Source organism: Nannospalax galili, unplaced genomic scaffold (genome assembly GCF_000622305.1).
Source record: "Nannospalax galili isolate Female #2095 unplaced genomic scaffold, S.galili_v1.0 scaffold180, whole genome shotgun sequence".
NCBI lineage: Eukaryota > Metazoa > Chordata > Mammalia > Rodentia > Spalacidae > Nannospalax > Nannospalax galili.
The window spans coordinates 2755724-2766809 of NW_008348199.1; the positions used below are offsets into that span (position 1 = coordinate 2755724).

General features: G+C 51.3%; 1 protein-coding gene across 2 annotated transcripts in view; it reads left to right on the forward strand.

Annotated features, from left to right (window-relative positions):
- The first annotated feature begins 4879 nt into the window (after window positions 1-4879).
- Ttll12 (tubulin tyrosine ligase like 12) overlaps window positions 4880-11086 on the forward strand; it is an 18532-nt gene continuing 12325 nt past the window's right edge. For both annotated transcript variants that reach the window (XM_008844733.2, XM_029569151.1), the window contains exons 1-3: window positions 4880-5100; window positions 8351-8520; window positions 10525-10723. In XM_008844733.2, coding sequence (XP_008842955.1) covers window positions 4936-5100; window positions 8351-8520; window positions 10525-10723 — 534 coding nt within the window. In that variant the 5' untranslated portion in view covers window positions 4880-4935. The remainder of the gene's footprint in view (window positions 5101-8350; window positions 8521-10524; window positions 10724-11086) is intronic.

The following is an 11086-nucleotide window of genomic DNA, read 5'->3' on the forward strand; positions in this document are numbered from 1 at the left end:
CCCTGTTTAGACTTTAATAAATTCTTTTAATAACATTTATAAACAAATTTACCAAGTAATTAATATTTTATATGAACAATTGTTCATATATATGAACAATTAATCTAAATATATTATTATACTGTATAAACTTTGAGATGCCCTTGTAAGCCTTGAAGCAGGTTTCAAACAACCAAGTCTCCTTTAAAAGTTTAGAGATGTTTTACTTAGAATTTGATATCTAGTTAATTATTTAATAATAGTTCTCTTAGTATTAAACATGTCTATACATTTATAATGGTCTCATATAATAAATACTATGGTTAGACATAATGTTATAACAAACCAGTTTTAAAACCAAGACTGATTTTTCTTGTTCCAAGGGAGAAAAGCACAGAGTCATATCTGAGCCAGCAGAGTTTCCAAGGACGAAAAGCGTCCGTCTCCGAACAGACCGTATCTGCCTGCACACTGAGCAGTGCTGCAGGGAACAGAGGGAAAAGGACAAGGCCAAAAGGATGAGATAGGAAGACCAGTCCCAGAAGTTATTTCCAGCAATGAAGATGAGTTAACATATTAGATCAAACCTATAACCAACAGTTTAATTTTCTCAAACCATTTTCAAGCCTTTAGAGGTCTGAAAGCAATATAAACCAGACCAAGAATGTCAAACCCAAAATAACTTCCAAAGCGAGCAAACCAAAGAGATATTATGAAAGCAAACCCAAACCAAAAGGTATGCAACAAATAAGGGCCTTAAACAACCAGTTCAGCCAATAAAATAAAGATATTTAGGGTTTTTGATGGAAACGTATGAAGACAATAATCATAGGCATACATGACAGAATTACTTGAGATCTCATCACAGGCACCCATGACAAACACAGATACAAGACCAAAACACAGAACAAGACAAGCACAGACAAATAACATCAACCAGATTGCCGTCAAATCCAGGTCCCAAAAGACAAGTTTTTGGGCTCAGAGGCCAGGCGGGTCCAGGGACGTCTCCTCCGGAACCCGACTAGGGGGAGATTTGCTGCGTCCAGCTTCCCACCTAGTTTCTCTGATCAGAGCCCAGAACCAGATGGCGACAGATCGCCGGCTAGCCAAAACCAGGAGAGAAACGCAAAACAAAAGTGGTTTCCCAAGCGCTCTCTTACCTTGCCGGTGGTGTTGGGGGGGGGGAAGAAACCGGAGGTCTGACTGGGGAAGCAGAAGCAGCCAGGACTGATGCAAGCCCCCTTGCAGGGAGTTTGTGGTACTGTCTGACAGCCGAGGCTGATGCAGGTCCCCTCCTGGGGATTCCTCAGAATACTGCCAGACAGCTCCCTTCTCAGGGAGTTTTCCGAAGCTGCCGGGCCCAGAAGTCCTCCGGATCTCGGTGGAACTTCCAAATGTTATAGGACAGGTTTGTAAAAAATCACCAACACCACTTTAAGAAAAGTAGCAAGGTAAATTTTAATTTTCGACCAGCCGGGCTGTCTATCTCGGGAGTAGAAGCAGCCCTGGTGATTGTCAGGTCAGAGTTTTTATAGGATTACAGAATTATTATTAAAACAGGACATTTGTGAACCAATCAGGTTTGTACAACCTAGCAGAATTTTGATTCTATTAATTAACAACCAATCATTGTACAGACAAGTGATGCAATCATATAACTTGGCAGTCAACTTTGTAACATTAAAAACTAGCCCACTGTTTTAGTCATAACAAGTAAAATAAGACAGTCAAGGTAAATAACTTCTAGGTGGTCATACAATAACAGGATAACAAGGTGGTCTCATGGCCTGTGTCAGGGCGACCCAAGACAGCAAGCAGGTTATAGAAGTGAAAACAAGCTGGTTAGTGAAAATATAATATCTGGAATTATCGCATTCCATGATTCATGGCGAGGGCAATTTTCCAAGGCCCAAGGTTGCCCCCCTTTTCCTTTCGGTGTGGAGCAAAGTTGCTGCTGAAATGGCTCTGAACAAAATGGAGTAACTTAGGGAAGTTTGCTGAGCCAGTTCAGGTCTTACAAAAATCTGGGAGTTACAGAACGTAACACTGCAGCGATAGCTGGCCAAGGTAACAGAACTTTCAATGACCTTGGACAGAAAATTATCTTGAAGAAATCAAAAAGGCAGTCTGAAGAGAGCCAAAAATCCTTGCACATTATCGAGGCATTCACTCCCTGAAGAACTGGGGAATCGGGGGGAGGCAAGGAGCTGCCTTTATTTTCTCCAAACACAGACCAGAACATGCCCCAAGGGACTGTTCAGGGATGGAGGCTGTGACACCTCTTCTATCAGCCAGAGCTCTGAAAGAAACCAGGTAGGACTGTACAGAACAAAGCTACTTTTAAATCAGAGGTGAGGGACTGGAGAGATGGCTCAGCAGTTAAGAACACTTACTGCTCTTGCAGTTCCCAACACCCACATTCACTTCACAACTGTCTGTTCCAGGGCAACTAATGCTCCCTCCCTTCTGGCCTCTTTGGGTTCCTGCATGTGGTGCAGGTATCCTCACACAGGCTCACACATAATGCACATAAATAAAAAATAAATAAATCATTAAAAAAAAACCAAGAAGTCAAACAGGCCATAACCTGGGAATAAGAATGGGCCAGAAAGCACTTATACACCAGAAGTAAAACAAGCCCTAACCCAGAACCAGCCAGAAAGCACAGCATGATTCCATTTCTTAGGCGAATGTGAGGGAGCGTGCCAGGGAGCAGGGAAGAGGAACGAACCAAGTGAAATCGTGTTGAGGCTAGGGTGTGTCCCAGCCCAGAACCCCAGAGCCGCCACCCCACCACCAGGCCAGGCAGTCAACAAGCAAAACGCCTCCTCACCTTAGTGATTTACCAGGGAGTTGCAAAGTCATCCTGGAGCAGTACCAGGCTCTGTAATTGAATGTTGAATGCCAGTACTGGTGAGGCCTGTGGCCTACAGATGCCAAACCAAGAGCAACAGGAATTCCGTCTTTTTTTTTTTTTTTTTTTTTGGTCTTTTTGAGACAGGTTCTCCCTTTAGCCCCAGCTGGCCTGGATCTCACTATGTAGACCAGGCTGGCCTTGAACTCACAGAGATCCACCTGCCTCTGCTGGGACTAAAGGCATGGGCTACCATGCCTGGCGGGAGTTCCATCTTTAAGTTGTGCTTTATTCAGAGAGCCAGCACCCTGAGAAAGCAGCAGATTAACAATAAAAATGGGGGCGGGCGGGCTGGAGAGATGGCTCAGCAGTGAAGAGCATGGGCTGCTCTTGCAGAGGACCCAGGTTCAATTCCCAGCACCCTCATGGCGGGGTGCACTTACATGCAGGCGATACACTCATACACATAAAGATAAGTCAAAAAAATTTAAAAAAACAAAACCAACTAAACAAAAAACCTGCTGGGTGTGGTGGCACACACCTCTAGTCCCAGCAGTTGGGAAGCAGGTGTATCTTTGTAAATTCCAGGCTAGCTACTTCCCAGAAATGCCTTGTAACCCCAGCTCTGAGGAAGGCAAAGACAGATCACTGTGGTTTGCTGGCTTCCTGCCTAGCCAAGAAAAAGGGAACTCCAGTTTCAGGGAGAGACCCTGCCTCAAAGGAATAGGTAGACAGTGATGCAGGAGAGCACTCCACTCCTTCCTCTGGCCTCCACATGCACAGAGGCACACCCACACACACCCACACGTGCGTGTAGACGTACATATCCACACTCCCACAACAATAGATAAATATTGAAAGAGAGGGAAAAAAAGAGTGTGGCACACACCTTTAATCCCAGCACTCAGGAGGCAGAGGCAGGAGGATCTCTGTGAGTTCAAGGTCAGCCTGGTCTACATAGTGAGTTCCAGGACAGTCAGGGCTACAGAGTGAGTCCATGTCAAGAAAGAAAAAAAGGAAGAAAGGAAGAAGGAAGGAGAGAGAGAGAGAGAGAGAGAGAGAGAGAGAGAGTAGGTGACCACCTACCTCTATGATTGTCACCCTGCTCCTCTCCCCCATCCCCCACTCCAAATAACTTGCTGATGGAGATGAAATGGAAGGCAGGATTTCTGTTATTGTTTCAAAACAGGGTCTCACTCCTGGCTGACCTGGACCTCCCTATGTAGACCAGGCTAGCCTAGAACTCACAGAGCTCCACCTGTCAGGCACTTCTTAAAACACCAATCTAGCTAGTGTCTGCTGGTATTAACCTTGTCCATCTCCAGAGTCAGAGGGTCAACTTAGAGCAAACCAACTACTATTAGTGTGTGCATGTTAACTGTGTAATGGCATGTGTCCACTGAGCCCTTTCTACAGTGTGGAGTACAAATGTGTCTCATAACACAGAATACTATTAGTGTGTGCATGTTAACTGTGTCATGGCATGTGTCCACTGAGTCCTTTCTACAGTGTGGATACAAACGTGTCTTATAACAACACAGACTATGAAAATGCCCCCCATCCATCCCTCGTGCCCCCCCATAAAACCAGAGGACAGAATCCAATTTAGAAGCTTCACACAGGGGCTGGAGAGATGGCTCAGTGGCAGAGGATACGGGTTCAATTCCCAAGACCCACATGGTGGTTAACAACCATCTGTGACTCCAACTCCAGGGGAATCTGATGCTCTTTTCTGACCTCCACAGGTATTGCATGACAAGGGCGCACTTACATCCATGCAGGCAATACACCCATACACGTAAAATTTTTTAAAATGTAAATATATGCATTAAATATATATTTAAATGTATATGTAATACGTAGCTGGTGGATGAGGACCACTCCTCCACCAGCCCCCAGCCCAGCCCCACCTGCCCCTTCGGAACAACCTCTTCCGGTTCTGACCACGTGGGACGCTCTAGCCATCTCTCCCGGCATCCCTCGCGGCGGTCCCGGAATGAATGGGAAAAGACCCGCCCCCGCGCGCCTGCGCACACTGGGGCGCTCCCAGGCGTGGACGTGGGCGGGCGGCGCAGGGTGCAGACCGCGGCCGGGGCACCATGGAGGTGGAGGCGGGCCTGGAGCGCTGCGGCCCGGGGCGCCGCACCGAGGACCCGAGCGCGCAGGCCCTGGCAGAGTTCGCGGCGGTGCACGGCCCCGCGCTGCGCGCCTCGGGCGTCCCGGAGCGGCTGTGGGGCCGCCTGCTGCACAAGCTGGAGCACGAGGTGCGGGAGCCGCGGGCGCGCGGGGATGCGGAGCCTCCTGGGGGTTCAGGGCAGCGATGGGACTCGGGGATCAGAGGTGCTCCGGGTCCGCATCCTGCAGCGCTGTGGGAACCTCCCGGGAGCGTGTGCTTGGCTCCTGCTGTGCACGCGCCCTGGGAGATGGAGAAGAAATGCTAAAGGGAGGTGGAAGGGGTTTAAAGTTTCTTGTGGTCCCCATTTGAGGCTCTGACCTGGGCTTGCCCCGGGGTCTAGCTCCTACTGAGAACTGAGGCTTGACTGTTGATGCTTAAAAACAGCAGCTGCAGTACTGGACGGAGAGGGCCTTTGGTCCCCCTTCAGGACACTCCCAGGTGAGACCACCTAAGGCTGCAGGGGACCAGCGGGAGCCAGGAGCTAGGCGTCCCCTGAGCTTGGCTGCGGACTAGTCTCTGTGTGTGTGTGTGTGTGTGTGTGTGTGTGTGTGTGTGTGTCTCTCCTCCCCCCCACTTTCTGCCAGTTCCACACTGTATTCCTTGATGGACCAGATACTTCCTGCTTAAAACTTAGATGGGGCTGGGATACAGCTCGTTGTTAGGTTGACAGAATGCATGCCCCAGGGTTGGGGCATTCAGTGGAACTACTGCACTTCAGAGTTTGAAGTTTGCTCTCTTCCTAGGCTAGTGATACAACGTAGATGATCCTGGGCAGTGTCTGGGCTACAACTGTTAGTCAGTATGGAGAGAGGGAAAAGTGACCAGTGTTGCTGTAGTCTGTGGTAGGTTAGGGTATTAAATGCCTTTTGCACTTTGAGTATGGTCAGGGCACAGAACCCCACCATAGATCAAGGGGCAGCTGTACTTGGCTTAAGGAAAGATACCTTGATGGACCTCCTTTACAGAAGGGTGTGTTTTGTAACTGGATAACGTGATTGGCCCTCCCTTGTGTCACCACTTTTTACAGACTTGTCTCCATCCCAAGCCTAATGCTGAGGTGGAATTGGACCCTTGTTTGTTAGTGCCCCTGTGGTTAAAAGGAACACAGGTCTGGAGTGCCCTGGGGTCCCACCCAGCTAGCTTCCAGGGGCAGTAGACAGTCACTCAAGCGGGTCACTCCACATCTGAACTTTGTTCTCATATGAAAAGCAGAGCTGGAGAGACACAAGTTCTTGGTTCCCTTGGGACTGGGGAGGTTGGGAGATGACAGGAAAAGTAAGCTTTAGCCAGTGCCCAGAACATAGAGGGTCCCTTCCTGTCCCTTCTCACCTGGCTGTTTATGGCCAATTCAGGGACAGCCATTGTTTCCCACCCCCCTCCCCAGGCCCTCCTGAGCCATTCAAGGCAGAGCTGAGTCACCACAGTGTCAGATACAGACCTGAAGTCCTTGTTTCAGAGTGAGACCTGCTACCAGGCCCAGGGAGAGTAGTGAGTAAGCAGGGGCACCTGCCTGCAGAGAGCCGCCCTCCCCTACCAGCTGGTCACCCCTGATACCTACCTTGGATCAGTGCCACAGAAAAGACAGGAAGTGTTTCTAAAAACAAGTGCCAGCTCCTCCCAGCTGCAGTCACTCCTACTGGCTCTGTCTCCCTAGGAGTTCTGGGGAGGTGTCACTCCACGGCACAGCAGAGGAGAAGCCAAGCCAGGCTTGAGTTTAGGCCTGCTTGTTCCCCAGAAGGTCTGAGGTGGAAGGCGGGGGGTTGGAGGACCGGTGATGTCTGGGTTGTGGGTTCCAGCACCCACATCTTAATTGAGAGCAAGGCAGCCCCCTACCCCCCCCGCCCCCAGCTGTTGCAGGGGCCAAAGGAGGTCTTGTCTTAGGCGCCATGCTCATTCTTCACCAGGGAGTTTTCCCCAAAGTACAGACCTCCCCTTACCTTCTGGTCGGCCTGTCAGTCTCCACCCTGGATGATGACAACCTCCTCCCCCTGCTCTTTCAAAATTCTTATAGTGTTTATTTAGTATGTGTGTGTATGTGCGTGCATGTGTGGAAGTCAGAGAGTCATTTGGAAGTTGATTCTCTTCTTCGAACTTAGGTCATCAGGCTTAGTAACAGGTGCCTTTACCCCACCAGCCATCTCACCAGCTCTCCTGGGCCTTTCCCACCCATCCTGGCCTGCATCCTAAAGCTATGGGTTTTGCCTTCTCCAGAACTCTTTCCCAGACTTCCCAGACTGCAGAGCCTTCCCCAGATCTAGCCCTTCCTCAGCTGTCAGCTCCAGGCAAGATCACAGATGATTCATCTTTATCCTCACATCACCAGAGAGCCCTGTCCTTCTGGCCACAGGAAGCTTGTTAGTGCCTGAATAGGTCGCTGGCTTTCAGCTGCTCCAGAGTGGTGGCAGTTCAGGGAGGAACCAGCCCTGTTAGGTCCCATTTTATCTAATTCCTGCAGCGATTACAGAAAGTGGGTGATGACCACTTTCACAAGTGAGGAAACTGAGTCTCAGAGAAGTGACTCATGGTGCTCCCGGGACCATTGCTCTTATTCTAACAACCTCTGAGATCCTCTGATGTACAGATGGGGAAACTGAGTCATAGTGTAGCTGAGTAACTTGTTCAAGGTCACATAATATAGGACATGGCAAAGCCAAGATTCCAACCATACAGGTGGATTTCCAGAGCGCGCGCATGTCCCCCCCACACACACCTTGCTGCCTCGTGGCAGGTGTACAGTGTGAATGGCCAGAGCTGGGAGGGAACATGGGAGAAGAGGCAGACTTGCTTGCTTCACCACCTGCCCTTGGCTCTGACTTGTCCCTGGGCTGGGAAACCCAAGGACCAAGGCTCTTACTGTTCATACTCTGCCCTGAGAATTGCCCTGGCCCCCTTGGGCCATGCTTGCTGCTGGTGCTGGTGTCGGGAGGCTCCTGTGGGTTTCCTCAGCTTCGTGGTTTTAGGGTAGCTCTGGTGAGAGGGAAGTCAGAGTATGCTCCCTGCCTACCACGATCCTGACTCCCTACTCCTTTCCAGGGCCACTAGGGCCACCCTCTGCCTTTGAGGTCTCATTTCCCATGTAAAACAAGAGATCTAAACTACAGGTAATTCCACCATGGACACCCAGTGCCTTTTCTGAAGCGTGGTGTCCTGTGGATGACAGCACAGGAGGGAGTGATCCAGATTAGGACCCTGGCATGTGCCCAGAGGTCTCAGTTCTCCTGCCAAGAGCTTGTGTAGTACACAGGTCCTGCTCCACAGTTCTCATCCTTACGGCCTGTGTGAAGGGGTGAGGGGAGGTCCTCCCACCCACACCCCTGCTCCTTGTGCTCTGGCCCTAGGTTTTCGATGCTGGGGAAATGTTTGGGATAATGCAAGTAGAGGAGGTAGAAGAAGCAGAGGAAGAGGCTGCCGGGGAAGGTCAGAGGAAGCAGCCCAACCCCGGGGGCGGACTGTGCTACAAGGTCATTGTGACCAGTGAGAGTGGGCTCCAGGCCAACGACCCCAACAGGTAGGACCCCAGCAGCTCCGACCCAAGGCTGGGCATTGGGACCTGAGGGGTCTGGCTTCATTTTAGATTTTCACCCAGGCTCTCTTTGCTGTGACGTGTGGGTGGCCGACATCGTTCCACCTGGCTTCATTGGTGCTGTCGACAGTCCCCTGAGAATCATGCTCTGTGACTTCAATGTCCTGACAGTTCCACCGTTGGGGTACTATGGCTCCTGGTTTTCCTGAGAGGGAATCAGACCCAGGGGGGAAACTTATATGAGATTGTCTATCTGGCTAGAGTGTAGCCTGCCCCTAAGCCCACCTTCGCTAAGGACCTGTGTTCCCCTAGGCCTGCTGAATTCTGGAGAAGGGTTCCAGCCGTCAGGAGGGCCGGATACCTAAAGCGGGCCTGGTGTTGCCCAGAGGCCAGATTAGACTCAGGACTTCTGAGTCTCCCAGGACCAAGGACCAGGGCAGGCCTGTGGGCCCCTCTGTCAAAGGCTTTGTTGGGGCCTTAAGCAACTAGCCGGCCTGAGTTTCACTGAGTCTTCTTCTAAGCTTTTCCCTCCCCCTTCACCGGTAGGCCACTCTGCTAAAGACAGAGCAGTGCCCCGCCCAGCATTCACACAGATCCAACCTGGAGTGACTTCATCCCAGAGGCAAGCCTCTCTCAGCCCAATCTCATTCCACTCCTCAACCAGGCTAGGGCAGGGCTGGCATGGAACCCTGGACTGGAATCTGTCTTGGTTACTTTTCCCGTCACTATGATACGACAAAAAGCAATTTAAGGGAAAAGGGTCTTAGAGGGAGAAAGGGTTTATTCAGGCTCACAGTTCAAGATACGGTCCATTGTGGGAAAGTCAGCGAGGGGCCTGGAGCAGCTGGTCACCTCACACCCACAGACTGGCTTTCTGCATTTTCTGCACCCTGAATCTCCTGCCCCTCCCCACAACTGCTCACAATTAAACTGGCTCTTCACACTTCAATTCTCATAGTCAAGATAGTCCCCCACAGGCACATCCAGAGGCCCATTCCCAGATGATAGATTCTGTTAGATTCACAACACTAACCATCACAAACCCACCCAAGAGTTCATTTCAGGCCCTCTGCTCTCTGTCCCATTCACTCCACACTACCTGGGGATGGCACCCTCGTCACGTGCTCTTGGTCATCCCCAAGTGACTACACAGTGCTCTGCACTGCATTGTGTCGTCAGCACCTCTGAAAGCAAGAGCAGGAAGAAGCCACCCATTAAAAGCGTCAAACCAGGAAACTAAGCACAGTGAGATATTCTTGACCTGGAGCTGGGGACTGGAACCTTTGCTGTTCCTTTCATTTTGTAGGTGGCATGGATTACTGGGGTGGCCACCCTGTCAGTGGCCAGGGTTGAGAGGGTACCCCAACCACCATGGTTTTGTGGCAGTTGTGGAGGCTGCAGGCACCTGGAGGACTTGAAGCCTCCACCACAGAGAGGCCTTGGTGGGTCCAGGGGTCCTAGGTGTGCGTGTGTGTGCTGCGCTGTAGCTCCTCGATTACCTGCCTGCTGCCGCCCCTGGAATATGCAGCCTCTGCCTTTGCTGAATGCCTGTTGGTGCCAAGTGTGCATAGAGCAGAGTGGCAGTGTGAGCCTGTCCCCAGCACCTGGAAACCAGGCTCTAACACTTTCCCTGAGCACTTGCCGTCATCGTGACTGGCCTGTTGGACCTTGGTTTCATAGGACGCTCATCTCCACCTGGAGGGTGGAAAAGGAGGGTCCTGTTGCCCTGCTTTAGCACTCCAAGAGGGAGAAGATCCTGCTCAGGGCCACACTGAGTTAATGGCAGAGCAGTGGCATCAGAACGAGGCTCCTGAACTCCCTAACTATGTAACTGTGGTGCTGGGGAAACCGAGTCTCAGAAAGATTTCTGAGGCACCTGAAAGGCACCTGGTCCCAGCCACAGTCCTGGGCCTCTTCTCTCTGCCTCTGTCCCTCTTTCCCCTTATTGCCGTGGCTGCTTGGTGACTCATGTGTAGCCCATGCCTGCAGCATCTTCCTCATCGACCACGCCTGGACATGCCGTGTGGAACATGCACGCCAGCAGCTGCAACAGGTACCAGGGCTCCTGCACCGAATGGCCAATCTGATGGGCATCGAGTTCCATGGTGAGGTGCCCAGCCCGGAGGCTGTGGCCCTGGTGCTGGAGGAGATGTGGAAGTTCAACCAGACCTACCAGCTGGCCCATGGGGTGAGTGGACCGCTGGCCCCCAGGGCAGGGGCCACAGCCACAGTGAGCAGCTCACCTTCCCCCTGTGGCCTCTCAGAAGTGCCTTACCAATAATAAAACCAGACAATTAGTTACCTCCACGCCTGGGGCCACACAAGGCTGGGGATGGTCACAGCCCTCGCTCAGACCCCTAAACCTGGGTTCAGATGACTCAGCTCCCCTTCCAAACATGTTGCCCGCTGAGGTTCCTCTCCCCCTTGGGAGGAGAGCACAGACCCTCTAGCACACTGTCAGACCTTTGTCCGCCACCCTTCACAGGCTCATCCTCCAGGCTTAACCCCCCCCCCCCCTTCCGCTTGGGGAAAGCCGGGTTTGTTTTCATGA